Here is a 13,966-nt window from a genome sequence, read left to right as displayed (position 1 = left end):
ATGCCAAATCCAGCAAGCGAGCTGGGCTTCTGACCTCCATTAATCTAGAGCAAAGGGCACTGCAGAGGAAGTGTCTAAAACAAATCTGATGATACAAGAGAGGGAGAACAGGAGGAGGAGTGGGGATATGGGAGTCAGCACCCTCTGTCATGTGGAGGGGATAACCCCCCCCCCCACGGCTAATTTTACTCCCTTTCCATATTTTTCTTGCTTTTCATTCTATCCCAGGCACAGCCGAAACCTGAACGAAGAGTGGTTATAACATTCAGAGGTACTGTTGTGTGGTGTTATACATTGAGGGTCATCTTTCTGTAGCACACGAATGGGCAGTGAAAGTCAATTGATTGCATGCTAATGGACAGCAAAGGTTGATTGCATGCTAATAGACAGCGGTGGCCAACTGATATTTTCTCAGTGTGCACAAATGCCTAAAAGATGCATCTTCAATCAGCTTTGGTGGCTAGATGCTACTGTGTTAGACGGCTCTCATAGGGACTAAAGAAGCAGTGAGGTTGCCGTGTGGTCAGCCAAACAAAGACTTGAGCTTTGCTTGCCTATCAAAGTTGGAGAGGCCCCTGTGTTTCCCCTTGCTGCCAGCTTCACGTTCTCTTGTGCCTAATGGGCCAGAATCCACTTAAGGTGACATATCTGCTGTTTATAATACGTTGGAGCCGTATTCTGAGCCATTCTAAAGAGAACAATCAAGGGAACATTCCTGTATTCTTGCTCCTGGAAGAAGGAGCCTTAATTGGCTATTTGCCTTCAGAGAAACTGCTTTAAAGATAAGCACTTTCGGTTTGGATGCTTGCCTGTTCCCTCATGCTTAACGTTTGTGCAAATACGCAGGTATCAATGCTCTCCTTTGAGTGCTGTCTCCAGTCATCTTTCCCAACAGGAAAAGAAATCCCGTGGCACAAGCCTTCCCCAACCTGAAGACCTATAGATGCTTTGGACTGCAACACTATCAGTACACAGGCAGTCCAGATCATCTGGAGGGCCTTAGGTTGGGCCCTATAAGACTAGAAAGAACTTCTTCACTCATTGCATACTTAAACTATGTCCCTCCCACAGGAGGCATGGTGGCCAGAAATCCAGCTTTACAAGAGGACTGGACAAATTTAGAAACTGCAGAAGGGGAGAGTGTCACATTAGTGATTTGATTTCTGGGAAATTCTGGACAGTGGGAGTCAGTGGTACCATCTCCAGCAGGTGAGAAGGCCCTGTCTGCTGTTCAGCTGCTGCATTGGACCCTAGCAAGTTGTCAGGACTCTCTCCCAACATTGCCAGGAGAAGTTCAGGATGGAACGTGGGACCTTCTGCTGCACAGCAAAGGCCCTTCCACTGAGCTATGGCCTGGAGAACCCCTGGCTCAAAATGAAGCTCTGCCAGAGTGAAGGAGCAGGTAATGCTGTCTAGCGCCTCACCTTTTTCCATGTACTCAGTGATGATGTACATGGGCTTCTGGGTCACCACAGCATAAAGCCTCACCAGCCGGGGATGCCGCAGTTTCTTCATCAGGTTAGCTTCAGCCAGGAAGGCCTCAGGCGACATGCTGCCTTGCTTCAGACTCTTGATGGCGACTTTTGTGTGGCCGTTATAGTAACCTGCCGAGGGACAGAGTGAGGATCTCAGCTCAGGAGGACTGGAGCCAGGATTTGGGATTGCACCTGGCAATGCATGTACCTCCACAAGGGCACCCTTGATGAGTGAAGGGACCAATGGATGTCTGGTGGAAGAACTGGGGTGTTAAAGGACCCCAAGACTGTCCTCGTTTTTTAATCACTGAAATGTTGCTGGACATGCTTTAAATCTTATCGCCATGAGGGCTAGAAACCTGCTGGGTTTTCCAAAATCAAAGCTGAGGTTCCTTGGCTGAAATCTATGGGCAAGCAGGATGCCGATGACCCCTGCCTCCACCTGTCTTTCCCTGCTGCCACCCCTGCTACTCACCCATCCAAACTTCTCCAAACTGCCCGGCTCCCAGTTTCTCCACCAGCTTGAGGCTCTCCCGAGGCACCTCCCACTCATCCTGCCACCAGGGTTTCTGTGGCTTCTGCGTCTGGCAGGGCTTGCCGAGGCGGGTGCAAAGCCCATCCGTATTGCCTGCGAAGAAACGAAAGAAAGACAGAAGCTGAAGGACAGGAGTGGGGGGCAGCAGAAGATGTGTTTACACCATTCGGCTTAGAGAACATTAGAACACAAGAAGAGCCTGCTGGATCAGGCCAATGGCCCTCTAGTCCAATGGTTTCACAGTGGCCAACCAGGTGCTTGTGCAAAACCTGCAAGCAGGATTTGAGCACAAGAGCTCTCTCCCCTCCTGCAGTTTCCAGCATCTGGTATTCAGAAGCATTTGCTGCCTCTGACCAGAGGCAGAGCATAGCTATTGTGACTCGCCCTCGATAGCCTGTGGCAGCAGTGGGCAACAAGCACAGGAGGTGGCAAGTGTCACACTCCTTGTGGGGCCAGATCTGCTACCCCCCCCAGCTGTCCCCAACCTGCCACCTAAGGTGACTGCCTCACCAAGCTTCATGGGCAGTTCAGGCCAGGGCACCAAATGGGTGAAAGCTAGCTTTGAGCAACAGATATATTGGTGGGACCAGCTTTCATGGACAAGAGCCCCCTCCAGGAGAAGGAGCAGTCTCCTTCCTCCCAGCAGCCAGGACAGGCAGAAAGGGGCTTTCAGGGTTGGGTGGCCTCTCTAGCCTTACTCATATAATGCTCCACCAGCTGGTGCAGGCTCTCAAAGGTGATGCGAGGCGAGATGTAGAAGCCACCGTTGTCCATATTTCGGATCTTATAGTGCTTCACGACTTCTCCCTGGTTCTTGTCAAAGTCACGGATGGAGAGGGAAAAGGAACCTGAGGAGACACGCAAGGAAACAGAGTGAAGAGGTTGGATCCTGGATTTTTTTGTCCCCTTACACCCAGAAACATGTGGACTCCTCCCCACTCCCCACAAAAAAACCCCCAGCATTTGCCTTGCTGATTTCCGCCCCCCCCCCCTTTCTGTCAAAATTCCACAGATATTTCTCCCTCAGCTTTTTGTCTCCCTGGCGCTTCCTCTTTCCCCCTCTGTGGACCCACACTCCAAGAAAATGATGCTGGTCTTAAAAAAATTATTTTATGTACACCACAAAATCATTCAGGTATTTTATTTTAAACAGGAACCCCAAATTTCCCTCAAATGTTAAGAATGTCTTCTGGTTCTTTCAACAGAATGGAACAGCACCCTCAAAGTGGTCCAGCCAGGCACCATACCAATGAGATAATATTCAAGAAGTAGCAAGAATCAATACCTGCTGAACACTCTGGTTTAGAACTTAAGAACTAAAGAAGAGCCTGCTGGATCAGGCCAATAGCCCATCTAAGCCAGCATCCTGTTCTCTCAGTGGCTCTAGCCTGAGCATGGCTTGGTAAGCTATCACCCAATGGCGGGATGAAAGGGGTGTTTGTGTGTACAAAAGGAAGGTTAGGGAAATTCTCTCAACTCAGGCTGTGTACACATTCCCATCTTAGAGCGCAGCTAGGACCTTCTTTTTCTCTATTCAGAGCAAAGCTAGCTTGGGGGGAAATATGCCAAAGCACAGTACAGTGGTACCTCGGGTTAAGAACTTAATTTGTTCTGGAGGTCCATTCTTAACCTGAAACTGTTCTTAACCTGAGGTACTACTTTAGCTAATAGGGCCTCCCGCTGCCGTGCGATTTCTGTTCTCATCCTGAAGCAAAGTTTTTAACCCGAGGTACTATTTCTGGGTTAGTGGAGTCTGTAACCTGAAGCGTATGTAACCTGAGGTACCACTGTATTTCATAAGAAATGACAATATAGATGTGGATTGTAGCTACAAGTCATGTGTACACACCACATCCCAAACCAGAAGCAGGAGCACACTGGATGCAAAGTAAATGGGAGTGTGCACACAGACTCTTAATTTTTTTTTAATCTTTCTCCAGCCTCTGTTACAATTCCTGGGGAGAGAGAATGACCCTATGTGGATACATGTGTGGGGTGGGTGGGTGGGTGTGACACACATGCCTGCCCAGGGCCCTCTTCCCCCCACCGCCCCCTAATTTGGGCACAGTGGTGGCAGCTGTTGATTACCTTGGGTGGATTCACTCTCCCGAATGAGGAAAGCGCCGTGCGTGTTGCCTGCGGTCAGGAGCTGCCGTTCTGCATCCTTCCTGCTGAGAGCTTTGAAAAACCAGCTGCAAGAAAGAAGTAGCACAGAGAGGTTTACAGAGTTTGAGCCTTTCAGTATGCTTCAGGTAGGCAACAGCCATTTTAATTTAAAGCAAAAGAAAACATTCATCAATAAAATGTTCAACTTTTCAGATGTGTGTGTGTTTAAACAAAATTTCCAAGGAATAACACCCCTTCCAGCACCCACTCTATCTTGAGAACCCAAAGGCCATAGTCACACCAATAATTTGTGAATATGAGGCCTTCTGCATGCCCTTCTCCTTAACAAACAGATTAACTAACAGCGCCACACTAAGCAATAAGTCCCATTGAGCTCAATGAGATGTACTAGAGAAGTTAATGGGTATAAGATTGTAGCTTACTTTCAGAGGAACGGTCCTGAGTAGACATGTCTATCCAAGATTGCACTTTTTGGGTACACACTTAAGCACCATTAAACTCTTTGGGACAACCATGCCTAGGATGGCACTGTAAAATATCATACAGTTGATTACTTTCTATTTAATTGGGTTTTGGGAGGGGCATTGCATGTGGAGAAAAGTGGAGATGTTTTTACTCACGGCTCTTGCTCCAGGGTGTTCATCCTGGCAACAAAGTTTCTTGGAATGTAACCCACTCGCCCGGTGGTGAGAGACTGCGCTTTCCACCATTCCCCAGTCCTAAAGGGGAAGAATTGAATACCAGTCATTCTCCTACCTTTGCTTGATCTTGATCCCACATCCATCAGGCAAAGGGAAAGAACGGACCAAAACCTGATAGTCTTGTGTCACCTTGAATGAGTTCCTTTGCCTTTGATTCTAATCCAGCAAACACACATGGGCTGCATTCACACGGCAGTTAATTCCATTTCCCCCAATCTTTCCATAGCTATTAGTTTCTGCATTACGTTTCTGCTTTCACAAGACATGAAAGCCACCTCCAAATATATAGTGGAATATAGCCACAAGTTTAATGCTTATTTCTATGTTATTTGCTTCCAGGAAAAAAAAAATCTGTTTTCATTTCTTTATTCAGTTCAGCTTCTATTGAGCATTTAACTCCAAATGCCAGCAGATACAATGATAAGGGTTTCAAGCACTGAAAAATATGGAATTCCCCCCACTGCTTCAGTGAACGTCCAACTTAGGGCATCTACCATTCCAAGTATGAGTGTGTTCAACCATATTGACGTGTATCAACCATAGTGTCTTGGTCAAAAGAGGTCAACATATTTTTTCTGGATGGCATGGTAGAAGGCAATGTATCATGGGATGCAAACCCACAACGCAGCTGCTGCTGCTGCTGCTGCTTGGGTGTGACAGATGATTCTTTTATTGGTGTGCCAGACCTACAGGTAACACTCTAATGTGGAAGAAGACTTACTCTTCCAGTACCCGGAGCTGTTCACCTTTCCGGAGCACCAGATCTCCATCATGCAGTGACTCATAATCATATAATGCAACCACCAGTTTATCTATAAAGAAAATCAGCATGTCATTATAAGACAAACCAGGTTTCAGGACTAGAAGAGATGTTATTTTGAACCCTCCCCCCTTAATGTCGTGCCCTCCAGATGTTTTGGACTACCACTTCCATCAGCCGCAGCCAGCATGTGCTGACTGTGCTAATGGGATTTGTAACCCAAAACATCTGGAGGGCACTAGGCTGGAGGTTGTACTCCATGAAGGACTTTAATATTTTCTCAGGGGCTATCATATCATAATGTGATCCTGCTCATGTCTCAAGATTGAATCACGGGGCCTTTTGGGTGTTGGCACCAAAACTGTGGAATGCCATTCCCAAGAAGATCTACTGGTCCCTCTCTCTTCTTGCTTTCTGGAGGACCCTCAAGGTTCATCTCCATGGTATATAGATGTTTTTAAAATGTCTTTAGTCTGCCTTATTCTGACCTTAGTCTTGCTAGTTGTTTTATGCTTGACTATGATTTTGATTGTTGTAATGGTTTGTATTCTTCACTAGGTGTTTTGAATGTGCTAGCATAGAAAACCAGAACAGAAATTTATTAAACAAACAAAGACTGGATCAACCACAGAAACAACCCAAGCATCCACCATTTTAGAGGGTGGGAGGAATGTTTTTAGTGGTGCCTGTAGAACAATCATATAAATTCATCCCAGGCTTCTTTAATGCAGGTCTTTCAAGACAGCACAGTGGTCTGGGCCTCTCTCTGCTAGCTACCACTACACTGGCAATGGCCCCTGGCCTAGCTGGTCTCTGCTCTTGAGTTGCCTATTTGACAAATCCACTCCAAGACCATTTTTGCATCCCCAATAAATCCAGACAGTCTTTGTGCTATAGTTAGAAGTTGGAAGAAAGGCAAGATTTTAACCTTGAAGAGGTGAGCTGGGAGGAGGAACAGTTTCGCAAGGTATCAGAGGATTGTACATTTCAGAGCCATTGGAAATCAGCCTCTGTGGAAGAAACAAAGTTCAAATCAAGGATCCTTCCATAGCAGTGATCCTCGGATTTCCCACCAGCCCTATAGTTTTATGACTTCCCCCTTATTTTTCTTGGGCTTTGTCACATTAATGAGAAAATTAATGTGGAAGCAAAGTGGGGCAAACACTTTATGCAGAGTTAGCTAGAATTAAAAGTTGCGCTGCTGGGGCAGGTTGACATGCAGCTTGAATTCCAGCATTTAAAATTATGAATTGCAGTTTAATGGACAGGTTGGGGCAGGAAATGGATTAAACAGTAGAAAGGTGCAATTGGGCTGATTATCAGAGTGGGGAGAGTGAGCAGCTAGGTCTTGAAGTTTATGCAAAACTTGATAAGGAGCTAGTGTGGGCTTTTAAGAAAAGGAGTGATCCAATTAATCTAGTTATTGTGCGGCAACTTTTTCAAGGTTTCTCACCTGGGACTTGGTGACAGGGTCAATAGGGTAATGGCATGTCTCACAAATTTCTATGTTTTCATCCCAGTCATCATCGTAGTCACTGCAGCAGCAACCCATAATCTCTGCATGGGGAAAACAAGAGACAGGCTATAAAGTCAGGTTCACGTCTCTGTTCTGCTAAGGATAACATTCATCAAGTCAAAATAATTAAATGGAGACACTGTGGGGAGAGGGAGAGAGAAAGAGTTTTCTTAGAACAGGAATGGGGTGTCCTCATGCTGTTGTTGTTTGCTTTCCTCACAACCTTAATGCTATTACTGCAAGTCCACCCCACATTCCACCATCTCTTATTCCTGTTGCCTCCATAGGAGCCACCTCCTAGGGTCTGAGGAGTCTTTGCCCCCCAATAAAATATTTAATGGGACTGGGGGCCCCCAAAGTTAATGGGCATTGTCATTCAAATGGTGTGTGTGCACCATATAATGTGATTGATTATGCAGGGCGGGGCTTACCTCCCCCCCCCCCATATTTCATTCAAGTTGGCACCCTGGTTGTGTCTGTATATTTGGCTCATGTAAAAATATTACAAAGCATAATATGAGTCTATGATTTTATGATTTAATTATACAGTGGTACCTCGGGTTAAGTACTTAATTCGTTCTGGAGGTCCGTACTTAACCTGAAACTGTTCTTAACCTGAAGCACCACTTTAGCTAATGGGGCCTCCCACTGCTGCCGCCATAGCACGATTTTTGTTCTCATCCTGAAGCAAAGTTCTTAACCCGAGATAATATTTATGGGTTAGCAGAGTCTGCAACCTGAAGCGTATGTAACCTGAAGGATATGTAACCTGAGGTACCACTGTATAAACAAAAACCAGCATATCTGAGACCTTGCAGATCTTGTAGGGTTGAAGTCCAAAAACACCCGGAAGTTTAGGACGGTGTGGATTTGAGCATATGACATACACTAAAGCCAAGATTCCATCAACACAATTTCTGTTTTAAACCTGAGGCTGACTCTAACCCTGTTTGCGTTATACAGCATTTAGACATGTGAATATTACACCTGGGTGAGATTCTATTAACTTAGAATTGACACATGGGTGAATGCTGGTTTTGCCATAACACAGACATGGGGATGTTTCATTTGATGCAGGATTGCCCAGTGGGTGGAAATCAATAAATGCATAAACATAACCTTTAACATGTCTCATTATGTTCAGTCACCTCATGTAGTATGTGGATGGATCCTCAACCCCCCTGGAAATTTACTCCATCCACATAATTTGGTTTCATTGAGCAGCTATGGTTGATCACTGGCTAGCATTTCTGAATAATTGGGGGGTGGGGGTCAAAAGGAACCCCAGATCCAGATCCACGGATTCATGCTTGACTGGTGCAAGCAGTGCATGAGTGGAGGGAAACATGCATGAAAACGGGAGAATGACAATTAATTTACCATAGTTCTCAAGTTTCGTGTGGCTCTCAACCTGGTCGTCCTGTCCCACCCCCTGCCCTGCCCAATCCCAACCCAGTAGACACACAGAGGCATAAAAGGCAGAGTGAAATAAAGGGTGGAGTCATTTACGAGAGGGTTGCCATATTTAAAGAGGTAAAAATCCGGACACCTGCTTGTCCCACAACCATCTGCTGCCGCGGAGCCTCAGTTTACAAAGGTTTCTCTTCCATGTTCTGTTCTATATCAACAGTGATCACACACTCCTACAAATTACACTCAAAGGTGTTATAGTGCTCATATTAAGCAAACACTATTAAAACCACATTGCTGCCTTCTATGATTTGCATGGATTAGGAAAAGCTGCACCTCTGAAAACTCCAGGTGCAACAGCCTGCTCTGCACCCAGGACCAAGGATTAGTGTGTGTGTGCCTTTCACTATTCATTTTGGCGAGGCAGCCTTACATTCTCCCATGAAAATTAATGGAGATGGTGATTTTAAAACTTTAGTACATAAATATTATTTCATTTAAATCTTATTGCACAAATAATTCAATTTTTCATAGATAGATAGATAGATAGATAGATAGGCATTTTAGCACTAATTAGAGTATATATTTTAAATAAATACATAAACAGCTTGATAAAATGGCACAGGCTAGAAAGGTCAAAGTGAAGGTGCCCTGTGTGGCAATAGGTTCAATATGTCAGCACATACCTGTTACAACCAGGCCCCTTAAAGAAGATGGGAGAGCTAGGAGGCAAAATCCCAAAATGATTTTAGACCTTCTAGGGGGCAGTGGACATGATTTTCACTGCTCGACAGCTTCAAGAAAAATGCAAAGAACAAAATTAACCCCTGTATATGGCATTTATTCAACTAAGGCCTTCGACAATGTAAATTGTAATGCCCTGTGGACTGACCTTCTGAAAACTGGCTGCTCAGATAAATTTGTGAACATCATTCAACTCCTCCATGATAACAATGGCTCTCAAAGTGAACCATTCACAGTGGAATCAGGTCTTAAACAGGGTTGTGTTATCGCCCCAACTCTATTCATTATTTTCATTGCCATGATCCTACACTTTGTTGAAGGGATTTCTACCAGAGTAGAAATCATATATCGAACAGATGGAAAGCTCTTTAATTTGAGTAGACCGAAAGCAAAGAATAAGGTCACGGTAACTTCCTTCATAGTGTTCTCGAAGCTACCAGCATGAGTTTGACCAAACTGCGGGAGGCAGTTTAAGACAGGAGTACCTGGCGTGCTCTGGTCCATGGGGTCACGAAGAGTCGGACACGACTAAACGACTAAACAACAACAACAAACTTCCTTCATAGATCTTCAGTATGCTGATGACAATGTAGAATGTGCACACTCAGAGGATGACCTCCAAACCATCCTAAATATCTTTGCAGAAACTTATGAAAAGCTTGGCCTGTCGCTTAACATCCAAAAAAACAAAGTGCTGCAGCAACAGCACATAACAACCTCTGCAGCACCACAAATCCAACTCAATGGTGTAATGTTGGAAAGTGTTGATCACTTCTCCTACCTGGGCAGTTATCTTTCCACAAGAGCTGACACTGATGCCAAAATCCAGTATCGCCTGAGCTCTGCGAGTGCAGCTTTATCCCAATTGAAGTGCAGAGTGTTTGAAAACAGGGACATTCGCAGAGAAACCAAAACACTTGTTTACAAAGTTATTGTACTACCAACCTTACTGAATGCTTGTGAAACATGGACCACTTATACACACCATCTCCAACTCCTCAAAAGATTCCATCAACAGCGTCTCTGAAAAATTCTGCACATCACTTGGAAAGACAGACAAACAAATGCCAGTGTACTGGAAGAAGCAAAGATCACCAGTGTTGAAGCAATGGTCTTCAACATCAACTTCGTTGGACTGGTCATGTTCTGTGGATGCCTGATTATTGTCTTCCAAAGCAACTACTCTATTTCGAAGTTAAAAATGGAAAGCGTAACACTGGTGGTCAACAAAAGAGGTTTAAATACTCTCTCAAGGCAAATCTAAAAAAAAAAAAGGTAGTATAAACACCGACAACTGGGAAACACTGGCCTGCGAGCGCTCCAATTGGAGAACAGCCTTTACCAATTGTGTCATTGACTTTGAAGACGCTTGAACTCAGGACGAAAAGGAGAAATGAGCTAAGAGGAAGGCACATTTGGCAAACCCTCACCATGATCAACTTCCACCCAGAAACCTATGTCCCCACTGTGGAAGGACGTGTGGATCCAGAATTGGCCTCCACAGTGACTTACAGACTCACTGTTAAGACCATGTTCATGGAAGACAATCTTACTTAGCTACGAATGATAGCCATAGAAGAAGACCTTCAGATTTCTTGTTTATTGAGCATTCACCCTGCTTTGCCTGTGCAGAAGTTATAGGATGCCAGCTATTTATTAAGGATCATCCTGAATTTTTAAAAATGTATTTCACATTCTTCAAGAAATATCAACATAAAAACATGCAGCAGATGAATTATTCTGGTGGGGACCCTGCTATACTGCATATGATGTAACCGCTTCTATTCAAATTTGGACTTTCTGCAATCTTGAGAAATGATGGAAGAACTATAGGGAAAACAAGGGAGGGCAAATTGTTGAATGCTGATATCATGTGGATGCCCCACAAAACCTAAGTGAATGAGGAATTAAATTTCTAGTGTTTGAAACTTCCCTAAACCTCATACAAGAAAATACGCATAAAACTGTGGGAGGTAATGAAAACCCAGAACTAGAAAATCTTTCCAATATGAAGCACAATTTCTTTTTCTTTTTTCTTTGCTAAGTATGTGGGAGGAAGTCTGGTTATACCCATGATTCAAGTGTTGACAGCTAAGGGAGTGGGATGGTTTGAAAGTACAAAAACAAAACAAAAAATGCCTATCATTGCATGTTCCTCCCTGAAGTCTAACAAGGCTTATTCACAAGGATTGGGCCAATTATTGATAGAAGTAAAGGTTCGCTTTTCAGTATAGTTTTTAGATTTTGGTAATGGAATAGAATAATAGCCAAATTTATGCACTAGCGAGCAAATCCAGGCTTTAGCAGAATAACTTCTGTCAAAATATTGTTCATTGTTTGATTACTAAACGACTGCTACTATAGCTATAGCTAAGTTTGATTACTTAACGACTGCTACTATAGCTAAGGTGAAGGTAAAAAATACAACTCAATTTATGTTTAAGCCACAGGCTACTATAACAACGAAGAATGCTCAAGTAGATGGACCCTCTAGGATTAGATTAAGGATCCTGATTAAGGTTTAGATTAGATCCTTGATCTGCAGGAGAAGATAGCAACAGGATTTTGTGTTTTTTTACACTGGGTGTTTACAGCGTTAATTATTTCAGTTCATCTGATCAAAAGGATTGGAAAGCCCAGGATCAAAAAAATTGTTTAAAGTTGATGTCTTTGTGGCGCCGGGCAAATTAAAGAACTGCCACTTTACCTTATGTATCAAGATTTAAGGGAGGAAGAGGGTGAGGTTCACCCTGAATAAATATAATAATCACTCATTATTGGGAAAATATTATAACTATTCTGAAGGGAAAAGACTGAAATGTTATAAATCATGTTGCTTGTGTGTTGTATGAAGCTGCAAAATGAGCCCCTACATGTAGCTACCCCCAAATCCCAAGTGGTGAGAAACTCCAGAGGTTTCTGAACTTATCCAGGGTTTGGTTTCATTGGAATGAAGGCCAGCAGAGGCTGTGGTGTCTTTAGGGGATATGGCACCCCTTTCCTTATAAACAAGGACTCAGGTCGGGGCAAAAATCTAAAAATGGTGCAATGGTTGAGAAAAACTTTATAAAAATGCAGTGTGTTGTAGCAGGGTATTAATTGTTGTTGTTGTTTTCCCAGTGTGCTATAGTGGTTAGAATGTTGAACAAGGAGGTAGGAGATCAGGGTTCAAATCCTCCCATGAGGCATGACCTTTGACCCCATCACTGCTTCTCAGCCTAACCTACCGCGCAGGGTTGCTGTGAGGATAAATGGAGGGGGGGGACCGTGTATGCCACCTTGAGTTCCCTGGAGAAAAGTTGGGGTATAAATTAAATAAGCAATGCAATCGCTGAAAGCTGGTGTGGGGCACTGCAGGAACTATGGGGATTACCAATGACGAAGAGAACTACCAGTTCCATTGTTGCCTCAGCTGCACACACACATTCATGGGCGTCGCAGTCTGCAACACATTTGCCAGGGAGTAATTAACATTTTTGGAACATGTGCTCCCATAGTAACAGCGCTTTCCAGAGTTTACTTTACAGGGTGGGTGTAAGGTCTGCAACAAGACTGGGTATTCAAGGTGCTTTGAACACTCTTACAGTGCATATCTCTTCATGCTCCTGTTATTTCAATGGGACTTACTCCCAGAGAAGAGCACATAGAATTCTAGCTGGTTCAAGTGCTATGTAAATGTTAAATACTGCTGTTTCATGCTGTACAATAGACATTATTATATAGTATGCACATTAATTAATACAATGCAATATTTGTACTGAAGCACTTTTATCCACCTCAACTATTAATTCTATTATTATTTTGATTTACTATATCTTTTAAAAAATGAAACTTAAGGCAACTTACAAAAACATTTTCTTTCATCTCTGTTTTTCTCTCTTATTCACTTAATTGTCATGTATCTTGATTGTGTTCTGTGTGGATATATACATAATTTACGTTGCACACATTGCATTTCTGTGTAAATAGTAAATACTTTATGTGATATTTGAGATTCGCTTAGTAAGGCTATAAACATATCACACACACACAAAGATATGTGTATTGATGTCTACATTTTTAAAGGGAGAAAAGGTTTGTGTTTGCCTTCTTAATGGTTTGTGCCTCTCATTTTAAGCTCGTCTTTTTCAATTTTTTATTTTAAATGCACTGCCTGCTTTTCAACCTACAGGGCCCCAAAAGAAAGAAAGAAAGATTGGTGCAGATGTTGAAATTGTAATAAAATTGTTACATTAAAGAAATAAACAATGGGAGATAATGTTATGACGCTTTTAACTCAGAAGCCTCCCCACCACAACCAAATAAAATGTTTTAATGTCTACATAAAAGAACAAATATAATGGACTTGGCAGGTCTTCCTTGGGAGAGAATTCCTGTGTGTGTACAATTCTTGCCTAGAGTTGAGAACTATATGGGGCCACCTGGTCCTTGTCCACGCCTCACCTGGCCATATTTGCCCTCTGTCACTTACCTGTTAGTAAGGTGAAAACTAGTCTCTCTCCGGTTCCCAAAAATTGAAAAGGAGGGAAATGGCTTCTTCCTCATCACATTGGGCAGTGAATCATCGTGTGCCTAGAGCGCAAAAAGGCTCCAGGAGATCTCAAACGCATACCCTGTCCTTCTCTCTCTTTCTCTCGCCACCTTCTCTGCTGATTTCCTGCCCTCCGAGTGCTTTGCACAGACAGCTCTAGAAGCTTG

General features: G+C 43.6%; 1 protein-coding gene across 3 annotated transcripts in view; it reads right to left on the bottom strand.

The window, feature by feature from the left end:
- The window catches only part of LCK (LCK proto-oncogene, Src family tyrosine kinase), a 27,314-nt gene extending 13,348 nt beyond the window's left edge, over window positions 1–13,966 (bottom strand). The window contains exons 1-9 of one of the 3 annotated variants that reach the window (XM_083453121.1): window positions 13,740–13,966; window positions 7,052–7,155; window positions 6,527–6,608; window positions 5,560–5,650; window positions 4,758–4,856; window positions 4,099–4,202; window positions 2,709–2,858; window positions 1,951–2,103; window positions 1,425–1,604 (exon numbers count right to left, since the gene is read on the bottom strand). In XM_083453121.1, the coding sequence (XP_083309247.1) occupies window positions 1,425–1,604; window positions 1,951–2,103; window positions 2,709–2,858; window positions 4,099–4,202; window positions 4,758–4,856; window positions 5,560–5,650; window positions 6,527–6,608; window positions 7,052–7,150 (958 nt within the window). In that variant the 5' untranslated portion in view covers window positions 7,151–7,155; window positions 13,740–13,966. Of the gene's footprint in view, window positions 1–1,424; window positions 1,605–1,950; window positions 2,104–2,708; window positions 2,859–4,098; window positions 4,203–4,757; window positions 4,857–5,559; window positions 5,651–6,526; window positions 6,609–7,051; window positions 7,156–13,114; window positions 13,183–13,735 lie in introns of those variants that run through there. The other 2 variants (XM_083453120.1, XM_083453122.1) reach the window with 2 other exon arrangements.

This window comes from Podarcis tiliguerta (genome assembly GCF_965153285.1).
Source record: "Podarcis tiliguerta genome assembly, chromosome: 8".
NCBI classification, from domain to species: Eukaryota; Metazoa; Chordata; class Lepidosauria; order Squamata; family Lacertidae; genus Podarcis; species Podarcis tiliguerta.
The sequence above is the reverse complement of the archived record's forward strand: the minus strand, read 5'-3'. Positions and strand labels throughout refer to the sequence as shown.